General features: G+C 41.2%; 2 protein-coding genes and 1 pseudogene across 2 annotated transcripts; all 3 read left to right on the top strand.

Moving 5' to 3' along the window:
* Nucleotides 1–5,466: 5,466 nt before the first annotated feature.
* LOC105875313 (olfactory receptor 1L6-like) lies at nt 5,467–6,396 on the top strand. The gene has a single exon (XM_012772249.2). The coding sequence runs from the start codon at nt 5,467–5,469 to the stop codon at nt 6,394–6,396; it is 930 nt and encodes a 309-aa protein (XP_012627703.1).
* A 6,968-nt stretch (nt 6,397–13,364) lies between these two features.
* LOC105875314 (olfactory receptor 1G1-like) lies at nt 13,365–14,306 on the top strand. The gene has a single exon (XM_012772250.2). The coding sequence runs from the start codon at nt 13,365–13,367 to the stop codon at nt 14,304–14,306; it is 942 nt and encodes a 313-aa protein (XP_012627704.2).
* Nucleotides 14,307–14,510: 204 nt separating this feature from the next.
* Nucleotides 14,511–16,018, top strand: LOC142874248 (large ribosomal subunit protein uL24 pseudogene; annotated as a pseudogene).
* The last annotated feature ends 4,928 nt before the right edge of the window (nt 16,019–20,946 follow it).

Raw genomic sequence — 20,946 nt, forward strand, 5'->3', positions numbered from 1 at the left:
CTGCATCCCCATCCCCCATCCCTCCCCTAATCACCAAGGCCAATGAAGCTGAAGACAAGATGCCTGGACCCCTGAATGACCACCCCGGAGGTCACCATCCCTTTTCTGAGTAAGTAGCTATTATCTTCAATCCCATAACTACACCCACTTCCTATACTCCTGGAGTATTAGAAACTGAGAAGTTATTTTGTATAACATTCTCTTTTCATAAGAATGAAATCTGAGGCTCAACACAGCTGAGTCTGTGAACAAGGTCACCTGCCTATACTTCCTAAACTTTAAGCACGCTGACTAAACTTACAATGCCACAGTCTCCACACCCCCTGCTTTCTCCTTCTCCATTCACGTAACATGAGAAGGATTTGTTATTGGTGGGTAAGAGCCCAAAGGAAAGGGCTCTGCCCTTTGGGAGGGACAGGTGTAGCTTCCCTGATGCTGAGAAGCAGAACCCAGCTTCTGTTGGCCCAGCCTGGCTCCTGGTTGGCCCCCAAGCCAGGGCTGCTGAGGGAAAGCTCCAGATTCTGTGGCTTCACCCCAACCTCTGAACATCTTCAGAGCAGCATGGATCATAGCTGACACATGAGAGTATAAGCAGAGAGAAAACTCCTGGTAAGGCTGGGTCATTATACCGCATTCACTGACAACTTATTATAGTTGGTGGTATTGGGTAAATCACAGCCTCAGCTTTTCCCTACATAAAGTGAGTATGTTATCTTCAACCACATCTTCCTACTACTTATTATGCCATTATTCAATGTATAAAACATGTACATAGCAGAATTTCCCTGATTAATGAAGAAGACACCTGGAGACCCTCCCATTCAGCATTCCCCTCAGCCTTCTGACCCCTCTTGGGGTGGGCCCTAAGACCCCCAGGGAAGCATGGTTTGGAAACCTTGGAAATGAATAAATAATAAATGAAACTTTGAAATGAATAAATTCTAAGATTACTTTCATCTCCAACAATTTGGGATTTTACAAGTGTCATTCTGTTCCTCCCTTTTAGAATTTAAATTCTAAAAGGAAATATTATACTTAATTGTGGCACAGGGAGATTAAGCTGTGCTAGGCAGTAGCTTACAAAAGGTGCCTTTAGATTTATAGAGGGTGGGATGAATACCACATTCTGTGGGTAAGGATTGGAGTAGCTGGGGGAATTTCACCAAGAGAAGAGGCCTGAGGGTATAGTCACTGTTTTGAAACACCAGAATGGCTGGCTGTGCTTACTGGGTCTTCAATGCCTGGGTTACCTCCTGGCAGTCAGTGAAAGTTTGTTGAGTGAATTTTAAATCAGTCAGTCATTTATGGATTGACTAATCCATAAAAGAAAAGCATAACTAACATCACTAGCAAAGAGTGAGGTCGCCTAACAGTACTGCTAGGTTTAGTAGCATCCTTGATTGAATCCTCTTGAATTTCAATCCAGGATATATAAACATATCCAATAGTGATTACAAAGGGTCAAAGAGTACAATTTAGGAGACAGTGGACTTCCTTTACTGGCAGTATTTCAGCTAAATAACCTGGCCTCTGTGTTCCTGATGGGTTCATCCTTTGGTAAATGGAATGAAAAAGAAAGCCCCTGTTCTATTTAAGGCCTGAGATTCTTTTTATTATTCCTAGACTCCAAATGCAAAGGGTTGAATTAAGTACATGTCCCAGGCGATGGCATATTGCCAACACTGGGCCACTTTTTCTTTAATTTGTTTGCTTCCTCACTTACTCATCAACTTGTACTCACTCCCCACTCCTGTTACTCTCCCCCATTCTAATATGTTTAATGTTTAACTTTGTATCTGAATACACTTGTTCTGTTGCATTTTTTCTTTTATTTCCTTTTTTTTTTTTACTTCAGGGGGTACAAACATTTTGGTTACATGAAATATATTTGCCTCGCTCAAGCTAGGGCAATAAGCATGTCCTTTGCCCATACAGTGTGCCCCATTTCCATTAGCTGTGGGTTTACACCCCCACCCTCTCTACCTTCCACCCCCCACCCCACCTACCTGACCGGCACCCAGTGAGTATTACTACCATGGGAGCACCTTAGTGTTGATCAATTAGTACCAATTTGATGGCGAGTACATGTGGTGCATGTTTTTCCATCCTTGTGATATCTCACTTCAAAGGATGGGCTCAATCTCTATCCAGGATAATATAAGAGGTGCTAGTTCACCATTGTTTTTTGTAGTTGAGTAGTATTCCATGGTATACATATACCACATTGTATTAATCCACTCATGTATTTTTTTTAATTTCAGGGTATTATGAGGATACGAACATTTTGGTTACATTTTATGTCTTTGCCTCACCATAGTGAGGGTTAGAGCCACACCCTTCCCCTCTACAATGCTTGATGGGCACTTGGGTTTCCCATCAATTTCACATCCTTGCAATTGTGAATTGTGCTGCTATGACTTTTACGTCCCTCTGAGCACTTGTGTGCACATCAGTTAGTTCCAAATGCCCATCAATTCATCAGCAGATTAGCAAAATGTGGTGTTTGTATACTGTGGGGTACCTTTAGAGGTGCATATTTCCTTGCTCCTTCATGTTTGTTGTGTTCCTACATTGAATCTCTGCATGTAATAGAACAGTCACTTTGTCCAATTGTACAAAGTAGCTTTGGAAGAGATCCTAGGTATTGGTTGATTAAGGTGCATTCACTTTGGTTTTGGGTTGACACAGCAGTTTAGTCTTCATACAATTTTATCAGTTATGATCCATGTTAGCAATGTCCGTGAGTGCATCGGTGGCCTAATTTATGGTTTTTGTCAGTAGTGGGGCTTTGCTGAGGGTGGGCTCGCCAGACTGGTTCTCAGTCTGAGGGCACATGCATGCACATGATGGTTCAACTGGCTTGCCAAGGGTGGGGCCGCTGGGCTGCTTCTCTGGCTGGGGGCATGAGCATGCAGTGGTTTAGCTGTGTCAGGGATAGGTCCACTGGGGAAGGGTCCACTAGGCTGTTTCTCCAGCCGAGGACACAGTTGTTCAGCAGCCCAGGTGCAGGACCAGAGTCACAGCCATGCCTGGGCCCAGATTCAGGTAGCCAAGGCTGTGGCCTTGTAGCCACCCACATGAGGGTAGTGGAAATACCATGGAGCCCCAAGGCTGGAGAGACACAGTGGCTATGCACCTTGAGCAGGATGCACTTCGGCAGTGGCTCTGGTTTCAAGATGGTGCTGTGATCCAGCAGCTTGCATCATGGGTTCCAGGGGTAGTGCACAACATGTGTTCCTACTCTGAAGTAATGCAGGCGTGTGAATTCCATGCAGTTCCTCAAACTGGGCTCATGGCTTATTAGGACTGTGAGACTCTTCCTTGTGCTATTTAAGGCAACCACTGTGGTCAGGAGGCCCCTGCAGACATTTAGAGAGAAGCATACCTGCAAATAGAAAGCTCCCTAGGTTGTAATGCATCAGACCTAGGGGTGGAAGAAGTGGAAGAATCTTCACCCCAACAGTGCTTCTGAGCTGCATGACCATTATTCTATAATACGAGCATGGTTAATCTAGGCTGTTGCTGCCAACTTCTATAGTGAGGAATCAGCAGTGATTGTCCTAAGGTGATGATGTGAGAGGAAACGGCAGAACTTTTCTCTAATACATCCTCTTACAGCTGCTGCTCCTGACTACCCTTCATCCCAGTTCAGACTCCTACACATAAAGACCCCCACATAGAGACTCATACAAGTTAGACAGATTTCAGTTCTCTGGGGGATTCTCATATCTTTTCTGTTTTCCCTCAAATCTGTACTTTCCATATCTATAGTTTATCCAGGGTTACTACAACCCTACCGGTTTGACATTTTCACAGGAAAACTTCAAGCATAATTACATATCTTCATTAAAATTATTCAACATTTACAATAGGCACCTTCTTATATATACAAATCCATAAACCAGTTTTGTTATATAAAATATAATAATAGCTAACAGTTATTAAAGGCCTGTCATAGCCACTATACCAAGGGATAGTGCATTGGAAATTTTAAACTGCATAACTGTCCTATGAAGCAGGTAAAATTATCATTTCTGATTTACCAATGAAGAAACTAAAGCTTAAAGTTTCAATAATTTTTCCCAAAATACACTGATAGTGTGAATCAGGGCAGTGAGTTTAAATCAACATCACTGAGCATTAGAAACATACCATTGTTACTTATGGTTGCTTTTGACTCATCATAAAAAGTGCCAGGAAGATTATGAGCACACAGTTCAGAATGTGGACTTTCTCTAAGTCAAAACCCATATCCCCAACTCCACCCTCATTTATCTGGGGTTACTTGACCACTATCCATAGGCTCTTTTTTCTCCAAAGCCAACCTTGTGTCCAGGTAAGAAAGACATGAAGAATACATGTTTTGTTACTCATTGGTCTCATTTTCAACCCAGTTGGTTGCTGGCTTGTTCTGACATTACGCCCTTGTGGTTTTCTGGTCTTGCTCCATTTCAGTTGAGTCCCCACCTTGGTAGATAAATTATTAGGGCCTCAATTCCTGCCAGACTGGAGTCTTGGATTATTCTCCCTGGCTCTAGCCTTTTTAAGGGGGGGAAGTGACCAGTTCTTGAACCTCAGTTCCTTTCTATTCATACCTCTTAGTGGGGTTTTTTTTCTTTTTTTTTTTTTGCCATAATGTTATATCTTCTCACATTTCCATTTCCCACTGTACTCCTTTGACTCTTCTTGCCTGTAAGGGCACCCACCTCTTAGTTCCTCCTGTCAAGATAAGTTCCTCTTATCTTCCTTGATGCCACCCACCTGCCTGAAACATCAAGCCCAATGTTGGGTGAATAGGCTGCCTGAGATTGTTCTTCAACCTCCCACCCACTCAAGAAAGTTCCACACCATGATGGACATGCCAAATTTTCCTAGAACTTTCTTCACATAATAAACTCCCAAATGCATTATAAAAGTATGTTTTTTTCAAGAGGGGTTTGACTCAGGAATACAGAATCTACAATGTTTATGTGATTTCTATAGGGAAAACAGATGCCCCCATTTTTTCTTTCACAGGGGAAGAATAAAGAAAGAAATTATAGGTGGAGGCTGATACTCCACAGTGGAGGAGCAGCTGAGGCCAGACAGAGCAAAAAGATGTATCATATTTACACTACCTTTGGAAATTGATAAAAATTGTGACTTTCTGAATACCTTTTCTATAATCTTTACCATTTATCCTAAGAATATCGGTATTATAAGTTTTGTCTTTTGGGAAAAAAAAAAAGAGATGAAGTGCCTTGTTCAACTTCACAAAATTAATCAATTTCAAAGTGAAAATTGAAACCAAGGTGTGTCAACAACAAACTTATGAAGTTATATACTCTATGCAGTCTACATGCATGGCGACCCTTATGCAGTGCACGAGCTGAAATACCTCATGAGGTATCTCCTCTACCAGACTGCAGACTCCAAGCCAGGGTACACACCAAACATTCCTTCATATTTTTTACTTGCAGGACAGCAATGTCAAGGAGGAACCAGAGCCATGTGACTGAATTCCTTCTTCTGGGACTGACCACTGACCCCAAACAGCAGGCGTGGCTCTTTGCCAGCTTCCTGGCCATGTACCTGGTCAATGTGGTGGGCAACTCAGTCATCATTGCAGCCATCTGGGGGGATGCCCACCTCCACACCCCCATGTACTTCTTCCTCTCCAACCTGTCCCTGGTGGACATCTGCTTTACCACTGTCATCGTGCCACGAATGTTAGTGAACATGCTGACTCAGAGAAAGACCATTCTCTTTGCTCAGTGCCTCACCCAGATGTATTTCTTTGTGGCCTTTGGGATCACGGACAGCTTCCTCCTGGCTGCCATGGCCATCGACCGCTATGTGGCCATCTGTAACCCACTGCATTACACCACAACCATGAGCCCCAGGCGGTGTCTCCTGCTGGTGATGGCCTCCTGGGCAGTGTCCCACCTGCACTCGCTCACCCACACGATTCTCATGGCCCGCCTCTCCTTCTGTGGGCCCAATGTCATCCACCACTTCTTTTGTGATGTCCAGCCACTGCTAACGCTCTCCTGCTCTGACACCTCTGTCAATGAGCTTCTGGCCTTCACAGAGGGCTCCTTGGTCATCATGAGTCCCTTTATCCTCATTATTGTCTCCTATGTCTACATCACCCGTGCTGTCCTGAGGCTCCCCTCAGGGGGAGGCAGGTACAAAGTCTTCTCCACCTGCGGATCCCACCTCATGGTTGTGGCGCTCTTCTATGGGACCATAATATCCGTGTACATTCGCCCCTCATCCACCTACTCAGTGACAAAAGATCGTGTAGTCACTGTCATCTATACAGTAGTCACCCCAATGCTCAACCCTTTCATCTATAGCCTTAGGAATAAGGACATGAAACAGGCCTTGAGAAAGCTAGTTAAAAGAACAGAATAGAACATATATATTTTACTACCTCCAGGAGTTTATGCATCAACTCAACAATCATGTGTTAAGCACATAGTATCTGCAGGCAGTATGCTTAACCCTGTGAGGAAAGCAAAAAAATCATAGCTTCTGTCCTCAAAAGTACTTATATTCTAAGTAGCAGAAAGGAGATTGTCAACAGCTTGCTATAATAAGAATGTCATACTTTCTCATAAAAATTAGATGAGTCATGGTTATAAATATCTTAAATTATAAAGTAAAAATTCCCAACTTCTTCCTTCTTCCTCAGTATCTTTATCCCTTCTCTTTTGAAATATCTAGTTCATATATCTCATGTTGATTACCAATGTAGAGCAATATTTCACCACAAAAAAATTTTAAAAGCTTCCACACCTAGCATTTAGTGACTTTAGGTAATCTACTTAAACTCTCTTAGTTTTAAATCCCTACTCCTGTAGTATAATGCTTGGGCTTGAAGCCCAGATCCAATAATTACCAACCCCATAATCTTACATTAGTCTTTCTGTACCCTGGCTTTTTACATGTCAAGAGGACTGTTGTTAGGATGAAATGATATAAGTGTCCTAAGACATATATGAATTATGTATTAAGTGCTTACAACAGTGTCTCTCAGATAGCAAGCTCATAATAAATGTCAATCATTATGATAATATATGCAAATGTCTCTGTGGTCCCTTTCCAACTAAGATCCCATGTTTTAGAGTGGGGTGGGAAATAGTTATACTTTCATACATCCTCCTACTCCATTCAACCTAAGTGTTTCTGGAAATTCAGTATAATTATTCTATCTTTAGGACCTTATCACTGTGTTGTCAATTTTCTTAGGGTTTCCAGTGAGTATGGAGAAGGCCTCCCCCAATCATTATGACATGATGTCCATTGATCCTCCTTTCCCCATCCCCACTCCTCCATCTCACCCTCATTGTCTTCCAAATAATTTCATCACCAAAGCCTAAATAGGGAGGGAGCACTGTCCAGCACTTCAAACATCTGAAAGACAAACTATGGCTAAATCACATGAAGCAGACAAGTGAAAAAAATTGAGGTGAAACTAGAACTTTACACAGGAGGAACTAAGGGGGCTGGATATAAAAAAGGGGGGAATATAGCAATGTACCTCAATGAGGAAAAGAAAGATGTGGTAGAATATAAAATGAACTTGAACAGATCAAGAATTTTTCCAAGGGTCTGTCTTGAAGCAAGGTGCAAAAGGATGAGACAGCCACGCCAATAGGATAAAAGACTTCATCCAGTGAGCTTGCTCTTTGTTTTAGGTGACATATGCCAATGGAAAGCTATCACATGGTGCAGAAGGATCAGCTAAGGAACACAATGGCTTTGAATTCCAATTCTGGCTGCTACTATTTTTGTAATCATCAACAAATTAACAACCCTGCTAAACCTCGCTTGTCCCACCTATTAAATGTAAATAATAACAGTAGCTAGTTTCATGAAGATTAAGTGAGGTGACAATCTGTGTAAAGCAAGTAGCACACCACATGGCCTATTGTAAATGCTCAATAAAAGTTAGTTTTTATGATTGTGATAGTGTTTGCAACTTTTTAACTTGAGGCAAATAAATTGGTTTTAAGAAGAAATAAAATAAGTTTTTTAGGGAAGATTAGAAGGAACCAGTCAGTGGAGGTAAGTAGACATCAGTCCCAGGAAATCATTTTCCAAGACCAAAGTCAACTCTCAGAGTACGATTGCTTTCACTGGGTGGGAGGCAGGGAGTAATACACAGAACCCAGGTGATCTGCATGAGCACTTCGTGGAACTCCCTTCACAACTATAACTGCAAACGGACAACTACAGCAACCCTGGCCTGAGAAGCATATGCTTACCAAGGTCTCAGACCCCCAGTAGTAAATGTTTGGGTCTTACTACCAAGTAAATCCCCAAGACACCAAGGTGAGAGCTGAGGGTGGACGTGCATCGGGAACACACAGTAGTGAGGAGGAAGGTGAGGATGAGTAGCAGCTGCAGACTCAAGACCAACCGTGGCAAAGGGAGCTGTACTTCATCCTGCTTACCTCCTTCTTCTAAGTTTCCTCCAAAGAAGGGGGGCCCATCAAAACCATTCGCCACACCTGTGTGGGGACTTGCATCTGTGCAGTGCAAAGGGTAGACTATGGCAGCCAGGAAAGCGTGCCACTCGGATCTCCTGAAGAGAGAGCGTGATGGCTCCAGCTACTGCCCCCCATTGGTCCAGCACCACAATGGTGCCAAGGTCATGCTTATACAGGCTGCTCCTAGCCAGCGACCTCGCATGGCAAGTACCAAGACAGGCCCATTCCATAGAAATATGGGACTCTTCTGATGAACAACTTTGAATCCCCTGTTGGCCAAACCTTTCTTGGTATTTTGTTGTAGTTCAAGACTCTCTTCCTATCCCAAAACTCCTTCCTTCCCTCTTTTTTTCCATAGGTCTCAGACTGAGTCTGAAAGATTTATTCCACTCCCTTACAAATAAATCTGTTACACATTGTGATGATTAATTTTATATGTCAACTTGGCTAACAGTTTCCCAGATATCTGATAAAACATTATTTCTGGGTGTGTCTGTGAGGGTGTTTCCAGAAGAGATTATCATTTGAATCAGTGTACTGAGTAAAGAAGATCAACCTCACCAATGTGGGAAGGCATCACCCAGCCCATTAAGGGCCCAAATAGAACAAAAACACAGAGGAAAAGTGAATTCACTCTCTCTCCTTGAGCTGGGACATCCATCTTCTCCTGCCCTTGGCACTCCTGGTTCTCAGAACTTCAGACTCTCATTGAGACTTACACTATAGTATTCCCTGGCTCTCAGGCCTTTGGGCTTGGACTACACTACCAAGCTTCCCTGGGCCTCCAGCTTGCCAAATGGCACATCTTGGGACTTCTCAGCCTCCATAATCTTGTGAGCCAATCCTTCATAGTAAATCTCTTTCTCTATATCTATGTCTATATCTATGTAGCCTATTGGTTCTGTTTCTCTGGAGAACCCTAATACATACAACTAGACTCACCTTGCTTCACAAGACCATCTTGGTTCTCAGAACTAATGCCTGAATCAATGACCCAGTAAACAATTCTACTCCTTTTGACTGATTGTAGAGAATATTGAACAGGTGCACCAGGAGACTGTACAGGAATATTTATGGCAGATGTTCAAAATGGAAGAAAAATGATGTTCTATCTTCATTTATTGTAATTTTACTCTCTCATCTATAAAAATAATCTAACTTGATAAAAGAGAAATAGGAAACAAAATCTTAGTTTCTTAGCCATTTCTACTGAAATAATAAATCTGGGACTATTACTAAAATGTCACTAATAGAACAAAGGAAAGATGAAAGGTTGTTATTGTGAAGATATTCTCTTTAGAGAATGGTAATCTCAAAATGTTTCTCCAACTTGCATGCAGAAGATATTTTTAAGAAGAAATAAACAGTAGGGAAGGTAAGGCACATTTATTTAACTATCATTTATGCATATCAGAATAGGAGGAGTTTCACTTGGTATAATAAACAATTTCTTTTAAAAATAGTGGCAAAAATCTGACAACAAACCCAAATGTCCAGCAACAATAGAATGGAAAAATGCATTATGGTACATCCCACAATGGAAGGTAAGTCCACAATCCTGTAGCTGTAATCCTGAAATATAGAAATCAATGAAAAGCATTTTATGGAGTTTTAGCAAATTTACTGTCCAGCAAAACCTGATCTGGATTGATATGTATGTGGATATTCGTCCCACCTGGTATGAATATTCATACATTTACTTGCCAAAAGATCACCATGTTTTATCACAGTGTGCAATTCCAGAACCTATTGGTGGTATCACATAACAGATTATATATGCACATCTTCTTTTCTAAAATTGGAAACATTCTGAATTCCCAAAGGAAAAGTTCTAAAAGTAATGGGCAGTATAGAGTTAACCTTTACTACACAGTGGTAAAAATAAAAATGACCTGTAGCTACAAATATCAACATGAATATCAAAAACATTATATTGACCGAAAGAAGCTGAATGATTTCATTCATGAGAAGGTCAAAAATAGGCAAATATGAATAATAAATGCTTTATGCATATATTCATAGATAAGACTACAAGAAAACTATTCTTATATGTTTTAGACACATAGATAGTATGCATTTCACAATTTAAAAAAATTTAAAGTAGTGGGGGTCCAATATTAAAATTAATTGATCTCATGGAGACAGAGAGTAGAATGACAGTTACCAGAGACTGGGAGGATTCACAGGGAGGGGGGGCCAAAGTGGGTATGGTTAATGGGTGCAAAAAAATGATTAGATAGATAGAATGAACAATATTTGACAGCACAATGAAGTGACTATAATCAACAATAAGTTAGGGTATACTTGAAAATAACTCAAAGGGCAGAATTGCAGTGTCCCTGCCACAAAGAAATGATAAATGCCTGAGGTAATGGATACCCCAATTAGCCTGATTTGATTAATCCACATTGTATGCCTGTATCAAAACATCACATGTGCCCTATACAGATATACAGCTGGTATGTACCCATAATTTAAAAAAAGAAAAGAAAAAAATTTAAAGTAATCTTGTGTGCGGAAGTGAGTGTCACTTCTGCAGATTTTATATATAAGTCATATCTCTGCCCTCTGGAGTTACAGGGAACAAGTCTGATCACTTTTTCTACATGACAGAACGGTAGGAATTGGAAGGCAATGATTGTGTTGCCCATTCCACACCAAATTTGTTCTATTTGCTTATTACGATTTATTTTCCGGGAGGTGATGGGTTTTCTTCATGAGGATTGGAATCTGATTAGAATGTGTGGACTCCAGCGCAGGTTAGGGCAGGGGGAGAAGGAGCCCTCCCGCTCCCGTGCCCGGGGGAGGGATATGAGGAGGCGTGGTCTCAGGATCCCCAGACCTGGTCACTCTGAAACAAAGGTGTTCCTGATACCGCTGGGGACAGCTGGGTCCTGAGGGGGGTTGGACATTTACGCCATCTTGTCTTGAACTAGGAGGTCTGGGATTGGGTCCCGGGAGACACCGCATGTGAAAAGCCCGCAGTTTTCCCTGACTCCCGTGCCCAAGGACAGGCTGCTTCAGCCTGTGTCTTCAGCCTGTGCTGCTGCTAGGAAAGGAAGAGCACTGAGGATCCCGCCAGTGCGCTTGAGGAGGAGGAGGAGAGGCAGACCAAAGAGCGGAGGTGTGCCCAACACCCACTGATGGTGACAGGATCTCAGCATGGTCAAAATTTCCAGGTAAGAGTGGAGGGGGCCGAAATGGGAGCATTAGTCACACACACACACACACACACACACACACACACACACACACACACAGCTTCTCCCCATTCCTTCCTCCTTTTTTGCCCCTTTCTCCCTCTCAGCCAAATACAATCTGACTCTCCTGATGAGGAAGGACTCAATTTAAAATTCATGAACTCCCTGAGAATCCAGCCTGAAATCAACGTAGACCAGCCATTCCTAAGCTCCTAGCAGTGGCCAAGATATGGTAACCGAGTAGTGACATGCCCAGGATGCCTGCACTATGCATGGACAATTCACCGTCAGGCCACTAGATCGTGAGGGCCGTTCAGAATCATCCTATGTCACTATTAAAGCACAGTAAGAGTCTATAACAACTGATATACTTCAACAAGCCCTTTTTTTTTTTTATCTTTTCTTTTTTTTTCTTTTTTTTGAGACAGGGTCACTCTCTGTCAACCCAGGTAGAGTGCAGTGGTGCAATCACAGCTCACAGCAACCTCAAACTCCTGGGCTCAAGTGATCCTCCTGCCTCAGCCTCCCAAGTAGCTGGGACTACAGGTGTGTACCACCACATCCAGCTAATTTTTTTTCATTTTTGTTGAGATGGGAGTCTTGCTATGTATGTCCGTGTCTTAAAATGAGCAAGGCAAAAGCATTATATGTAACCAAAATGTTTGTACCCTCATAATATTCTGAAATAAAAAAATTAAAAAATGAAGAAAATGTGAGGCTCAGAGGAAATAAATAATTTACACAAAATATAAAATGTTATTGAGGGTTACAGCAGGGAGGTATGTCATCTAATATTTTTTAGCACATCAGAAACTCCAGGTTTCATTTGATCTACTACTACTGGCAACATTAATAACTATTATCACAACTTATTGAAAGCCTACCCTATACTAGCACTTTAGATATGTGATCTCACTGATTATCTACAATTTTATGAATTATGTACATCAATTACAGACCAGGAAAGTGAAGCTCAGAGAGGATACCGGGATGTATAAATTGCGGAGGATTACACAGCTAGGAAAGACAGAGAAAGGATTTCCATCTAGTCTATAAGATACCAAACCCAACAATCCTAATGATTGATGACATTGATAATGTTGTTGATGACAATGATGATGGAATCTTGTATTTGTAACACAATTTTGACTTTATAAAGTTAATTTATCCACATTACCTCATGTGAAGTGTCTTCAAAAGGAAAAGAGGGTAGATATTCCCATTATACCAAGAACTTGAGTTCCCTTGTCACCCCAACACACACACACACAACAGCATAATAATTTTCTAGTAAATGCATATACCCAAGGTATTTTATTCAAACTTCACAAGCCTATGACATTGATAACTTTCCTATTTAAAAAAAAGAAACAAGATGAAGAGGGGAAACTAAGATATAGGAAAGTCTTCCCAGCTGTTCTCCGGCTCAACTTCATCTAAGAGGTTGCCAGCACAACTTAATAGATAGCGAAAATGCAAAATGCAACACCAACAAGATCTCCCATTATCATTGTCCAGGATCTAGCATGCATATTCTCGTGTTTACAAGCCTACCAGCAAGACACACCAGTGAATCTTTGTGACCTTTAGGAAGATTGCAGAAAATAGACAAAATGCCTTGAATTATATAATGTTTTGGAGTTGATCTATATTAAAGCAAGATTTTCCTTCAATAGTTCTACTTTAAATGGGAATTAGAAACCAAACCACCATCTCAGACTTCCTACTCCTGGGCTTTTCTCACACCCCGGAACAGCAGCCTCTCCTTTTCAGGCTCTTCCTGGCCATGTACCTGGTCACTGCGTTGGGAAACCTGCTCATCATCCTGACCATTGCTTCTGACCAGCACCTCCACACCCCCATGTACTTCTTCCTGGCCAACCTGTCTCTCACTGAGATCTGCTTCACCTGCACCATAGTCCCCAAGGTGCTGGTGAACATGCACACACAACATTACACCATCTCCTATTCAGGGTGCCTCATGCAGATGTACTTCTTCATGGCTCTAACCCTGCTGGATGACTTCTTGCTGGCCGTGATGGCATATGATCGCTACGTGGCCATCTGCCTTCCTCTGCACTACACCATGGTCATGCATCCCAGACGCTGCCTGATGCTAGGGGCCATTTCCTTGCTCTGCTCCAACCTCCTGGCTTCCTCACTCACTTTTCTAATGACCCAATTCTCATTCTGTGCCTCCCATTCCATCCCACACTTTTTTTGTGATCTTCTCCCCCTGCTTAAACTTGCCTGTTCAGATACCCATATCTTTGAGGTCATGATGTTTGCTGAAGCAGCACTCTCAGGTGTGATCCCATTCACCTGTGTCCTGGTCTCTTATGCCCACATCATGCGCACCATCCTCAGGATCCCTTCTGCCGGGGGCAAGCACAAAGTCTTCTCTACCTGTGGCTCTCACCTGTCAGTGGTCACTCTCTTCTATGGGACCCTCTTTCTGGTGTATTTCCAGCCCTCATCCTCCTACTCAGCACATACTGGAATGGTGGCATCTGTAGTATACACAATGGTCACCCCCATGCTGAACCCTTTTATCTATAGCCTGAGGAACAAGGACATGCAGGGGGCCTTGTGGAGACTCCTCGGCTTAAGAAAATATTCTACTCAGTAAAGGTACTTCCCCAGAGGAGAAGCCCTGGCTCTCCTGTATGCCTTCCTAATTGGACTTCTCTATTACAATTTTGAAAACTCAAATTTAAAGAAGGATGGAAGCTCAGCATCATTAGCAGGTTTTACAAATGGAGAATGCCTGACTTTGGCAAGACAGGAGTAGGACCAACTGTCAAAGGACAGAGCTGCAGCCTGGAGAGAGGGAATGGCCAGTAACCCTCATAGGGTGACTGACTTACTTGGTACAGGTATCCACGTGGATTCAGCCAAAGAATGGAACCACCAAAAGACAACATCATATAGAACTTAGGGTCTAGAATGAAGCTCAGTTAGCATCTTGGTCTATGACTAAAAGGTCCCACCAATGACAAGGAATTCTGACAAGATCTAGGAAAGGTCACTTACTCTGAGTTCCAGGGACCATTTCCAAGCTGAGATTTGGAAGCAGCTCACTTATAGGAATAAACCTGCACATGCAGAAAGCTGAACCAAGCAGACACAGTTTTTGCCAGGACTAAGTAGACAAGCATAATTCTAGAAGAGGAAACTAGGCACAGGTAAATTAGGGGACTGATACAAGATCATCCCTCTGGGATTAGACTTAAGATTCTGACTGTGAGTCATTATTAGTTATTGGGACAAGTCCTTGATTGCTTAGTTTTTAAATGGTGGTGTATTTTGCTTCCCCATATTGCAATACATGTACATTACAGTAAATTTATAAAACATAAACAAGTAGGAAAAAGAAGAAAACTAAAACTCACCATCCCTCCATTTAAAAGTAACCACTGATAATATTTTACATCACTTCCCATCCATCTTTTTTGTTTCAGAATATGATGGAAGTACAAATATTTTGCCTACATAAATTGCTTTTGTACAGTTAGAGTCAAAGTTATAAGTGTGCCCATCACCAGATAGTGTGGTTTGTACGTGTTCGGTGTGGTTTTACCCATCCCCTCCCCACACCACCCATCTGCCTGATTTCCACAGAGTTTTACTTCCATATGTGCACTTGAGTGTTGATAAATTAGCTCCAATTTAATAGTGAGTACATGTGGTGTTTCTTTTTCCATTATTGTGATACTTCATCTTAGGAGAATGGTCCTCAGTCTACCCAGGTTGTTATAAAAGGTACTATTTCACCATTTTTTATGGCTCAGTAGTACTCCACAACATATATATACCATGTTTTATTAATCCACTCATGTACTAATGGGCACTTGGGTTGATTCCACATATTTGCAACTGTGAATTGCGCTTTTCACTTTTGCAGCCATCACTGGAGTGGCAGCAGGCAAAGTGAAGTTTAATCCCTTTGTTACTTCTGACTGAAGCAAGAACAGCTAAAGGCATTTCAATGCACCTTCCCACACTCCCCTCTTTGCAAACAGCTGAGACAGCAGTACAACGTTCCATCCATGCCCATCCGAAAGGATCATAAAGTTCAGGTGGTTCAGAGACACTATAAAGGTCAGCAACTAGACAAAGCCGTCCGCTTTTACAGGAAGAAATATGCCATCTACATTGAACGGTGTAGCGGCAAAAGGCCAAGGGCACAATTGTCCATGTGGGCACTCGCCCCAGCAAGGTGGTTATTACTAGGCTGAAACTGGACAAAGACTACAAAAAGATCCTTGAACGGAAAGCCAAATCTCACCAAGTAGGAAAGGAAAAGGGCAACACAAGGAAGAAACACTTGAGAAGATATAGGAATGCAGCAATCTTACGTACGACTTTGAGTAACAGTGTTTAAAAAAAAAAAAAAGAAACACCCAAGTGCAAGTGTCTTTCTCATTAAATGGCTTTTTCTCCTTTGAGTAAATACCCAATAGTGGGATTGCTGGATCAAATGGTGCATCTACTTTTCGTTCTTTGAGTTCTCTCCATATTGCTTTCCATGGAGGTTGTACTACTTTACAGTCCCACCAGCAGTGTATGAGTGTTCCTATCTCTCTGCATTGACACCAACATTTGTTGTGGTGGGACTTTTTAATAAAAAACTCCATTCCCACTGGAGTTAAGTCATATCTCATGGTGGTTTTGATTTGCATTTTCCTGATAATTACAGATGTTGAGCATTTTTTCATGTTTCTTGGCCATAAGTCTATCTTCTTTTGAAAAGTTTCTGTTCATGTCCTTTGCCCAGTTATTAATGGGATTGTTTGATTTTTTTCTTGCTGAATTTCCTGAATTCTATATAGATTCCAATTATTAGCCCTTTGTCAGATGTCTAGTATGCAAATATTTTCTCCCGTTCAGAAGGTTGTCTAGTGACATTTTCACTGAATTGTGTAGGCCTTTCTATATAAAGATGTTATATCATTCTCTTCCTTGCCTTACTAATATACATTCTCATTAATTCTTTATCTCATTATGATTTTTTATGTCAGGAGGTTTTTACTTTATCAAGTCAAGAGGTCTTCCTCTTTGTAACTTATTTTCCTGGAGTTAGAACTAGAAAATCCTTCCCTATGCAGAATTCATGCAAATAGTCAACACATACTTTTTTCATTTCTTGTAGAATACATTATTTTTAAAGTGATCATGTATTGCTTTAAATGAAATCTTGTGGTTGAAGCGGTTGTCTCTGAACATCTCTCTCTCACCTTCTGTAAGTTCTCTCTCTCCATTTCATGATATACAATTACTATCAATTATAAATGCTGACTGTCTCTAAACGGGAACCCCAAGAGGGATTCCAGATGCCGGTTGGATTCTGCCTTCCGATCTCGGTGCTGGTGGTGTGAGTGTGTTCTCTGTGTGAAAATTCATAACCTTATACATGTATGGTTTTTTGCATTTTCTGTATAGCTCAATAAATACATCTTCAATAAGATGGTTACTCAACAAATGTAGAATACAGATACAGAAGGATTGAGAATAAAAGTTGAAAATAATATACCATAGAAATGTTGGCATGGCTCTATTATTATCAAATAAATGGACAGTAAGGCATTTTTATAAATATAAAGGTTCGTGTCATAACAATGAAAGTTTTCATTCACCAGGAAAATATAACACCTCTAAATTATTTCAAAATGAAAAAACCACAAATATACATAAAGAAAAATTAATAGAACAGCAGGAAAACTACACAAATCCATTCTCCATGGGAGATTTCAACATGCTAGGTAACTGATAGGACAAATAGGTTTTTTAAATTCAGTAAAGATACAGAATATTTCAAAATCACAACTAATAACCTCATCTAAGGGATATATTAAATACATAGAACATCACACTTAATCCTTGCAGAGAACACATCCTTTGCAAGAACTCAAAGAAATTTTACAAAACATGCTCATCTAGTGAGCCTTAAAACAAACCTCCATAATGGCCAAGGGTTAAAATCATACAGACCACATGCAATTAAGCTAAAAACCAGAAAAAAATATAACTAGAAATGCCCACATATTTAGGAATTGGGAACTCCACTAGGAAGAATCTAGAAGTAAAAAGAAAAATCACAATGTCCATTAGAAAATATTGTATCTGAGTAAGAACCACTATAAACCATTATTTACAGAAAACGTATCCCCGTACATGCAAATGTTACAAAAGAAGAAGAAAAGATTGCAAAATAATAACTAAGTATCAATCTCCAGAAATTGTCAAAAGAAGCTAGGTGCAGTGGCTCACACCTATAATCCTAGCACCCTGGGAGGCTGGGCTGGGAGGATCCCCTGAGCTCTAGACCAGCCTGAGCAAGAGTGAGATCCTGGATCTACTAAAAATAGAAAAAATAGCCAGGCATGGTGGTGTGCACCTGTAATTCCACTACCTGATAGGCTAAAGCAGGAGGGTTTCTGGAGCCCCAGAGTTTGAGGTTGCAGTGAGCTATGATGACACTACTATACTCCAGCCTAGGCAACAGGGCAAGACTGATAAAAAAAATGCTAATCAGTATCTAAAAGCTACTTGATCTCATTATTAATCATTGAAATATAAACTCAAACCAGCACAAGATGCCCCAACACACCCACACAAACACACACACACTCACACACACACACCAGAATGACTATAATAAAAAGAATTCACACCAACTGCATCAAGGGTATGGTGCAAGCAGAGTCCTCACATATATTGCTGGTAGAAGTGTACTTTGGTACACTCTCTTTGGAAAACAGTCCGACATTGTGTGCCAAAACTGAAGATATGAATTCGAGAATCCAGCTATTATATTCTAGGTATGTGTGCAATAGAAAGGGATATACATGTATACCAAACAATATGCACAAGAATGATCATGCCAGCATTATGCCAAATAGCTCCCCCAAAACACCTGTTCCTTCAACAATAGATTGCATAGGTAATATGTGTCTTTATCATACAATGGAGCAGCTCACAGCAATGAACGTCAACAAACCATTGCTATAGACAGTATCTGGATATTCTCACCAATGTAGACTATTGAACATAGGAAGCCAGGAAAAATAAAGAATACATAATGTATGGTTGCATGAATGCAAAGTTCAAAAGGAGACAAGACTAATATAAAATGTTAGAAAGAGTATGGTGATTCTTGGCCTTCAAGGAGGAATAGTAATGATTAGCAGGGCGCACACAAGCTGTTCCCACATGCCAGCAGCGTTCCACTCCTTGATCTGTGTCTACTCTGTGACACACAGGTGATTAGTTTCTAATAGTTTCTTGGGTGGTATATTTCTAGTTTGTGTAGTGTTCTGTATGTATTTTACTTCCCTATTTAACCTTTAATATGCACACAAGAGAAAAATACTAAACATACTCACCAGAATATGTCTACATTTCTCTCATTCAAATGCTCTGACAGGAGAAAATTTTGTTAACGTTTTCAGTGAACTCACAGAGCTGCAAAACATGATCTGAACTTGCACGAGGCTATTTATACTCTTTACTAGGTATATTTACAGGGAATACTCATTTATTCCCTTATAGAAATACAATGTGCTTGATTATGAGGCATTACCCTAGAACCTGCTGAGAGAATCCTAGCTGACATACAAATAATTCCCAATCCAAAAGTTATGAGTTCTGCAAGTCCGAAGGCCAAAAATTTATAATAAGGGATTATCAACCTGTACAAAATAGCAACACATGTGAACATCCTTCGGCTACACGCATTCACATGAATGAATCTAAAAGAACATTGTTGAACAACATAAGCAACAGAAAAATGTAAAAAAGTATAATTCCATTTACAAAAAGGACATAAAAATCCCAAGCATGCTATATATTAAACATACATGCATATGTGCAAAACTACAAAGAAAAGTAAGAAAATGGTACACAACACACATGATACATCTTTTTTCAAAAAGGGATGAAAAGAATGCTATGGGAAAGAGGCACACATGAGACCTCAAAAGGATAGAGCCAATTGCTATTTACAGCAAATAGTGGGAGAATGGGCATTAATTTTACTAGCATTATTTAAACACCACATATGTATTCTATACATTCCTTAATATATAAGATACACTTATGACATAAATAAATACATAGATATACCAGTGCCCAATACACAGTCTAAATATCAGTCTTATCTCTGCTTTCTGTGGTCAGAGAGAAGAAGAATGTTCCTTCTATATAGCATTTGAAGGTAAAGATTTTGACATCTAATATACTTTATTCTCTACTTTTTCTTATTTTCTGGAACATACTGTATTTCATCCATGAAGACTGGGCTCTATTAGAAAGTGTGGGCTCCATGACTAAGTCATGAAAAGGGGATGGAAGATGATGAATCCAGCCTGCAGCTCACCTAAGGGAGAAACCACGGTCAGTGGCTCTCTGGATCCCAGCCCTGGTCACCCTGAATGGAGGCATCACTGACACTGCAGGGACTCAGGGGACCACAGTCCAGAGGGGACAGCTGGGAGGTTGGACAATTGCCCCATCTTGTGTCTAACTAAGAGGTCTGTGATTGGGTCCCAGGAGACTCCACATGTGAGAGTCAGAACCTCCTCTGGCTCCTGGGCCTGAGTTGTCATTAAAGATCTCGTTCAGTCTGTGCTGCTCCTAAGACAGGGACAGGCTCTCTGACTCCAGCCATGATTTCCTGGGGAGACAACAGGGCAACGAGCAGAATCTCCCTGGTGGTAGTGGCAGAGTCTGAGGTTGGCCGGCATCTCCAGGTAAGAACTGAGGCATAAGGTGGGGACAGTGAATACAATCTACCTAAGGCCATGTGCACCTGCACACACACACACACACACACACACACACACACACACACACACACACGGAGCCCATAGAGCCTCTCCTGTTTTCCTTCTTCCCATTCCTTTCTGTTCTCCCCCTCCACTAATCATTTTCTGCCTCTTTTCATCACCATGAGGGGTGCCGGGCTCTGCTGCTCATCGGGTCTCTGATGGTGCCACCTGAGGTCATTGTACAGCATGAGCCTCACGCCCTTCTTCTCTAACCCTCATTTCTCTAAGCTGCATCAGTGACCTTCACACAGCACCTGAGCAATAACAAGACCGAATTCACTCACAGTGAACAGGGACAGGTGTGGCTCCCAGAATCTCTCTCAACCACCGCACCAGGTCAATACCAGTAATTTACACTCTACATCCATTTACACTTTACCAACCTCATTCACATCATTTCTTCTTCTTAAAATTTTTACTGGTGGATAACTATTTAAGATG

The sequence above is a fragment of the Microcebus murinus genome, chromosome 12, assembly GCF_040939455.1.
Source record: "Microcebus murinus isolate Inina chromosome 12, M.murinus_Inina_mat1.0, whole genome shotgun sequence".
In the NCBI taxonomy this organism is placed as follows: domain Eukaryota; kingdom Metazoa; phylum Chordata; class Mammalia; order Primates; family Cheirogaleidae; genus Microcebus; species Microcebus murinus.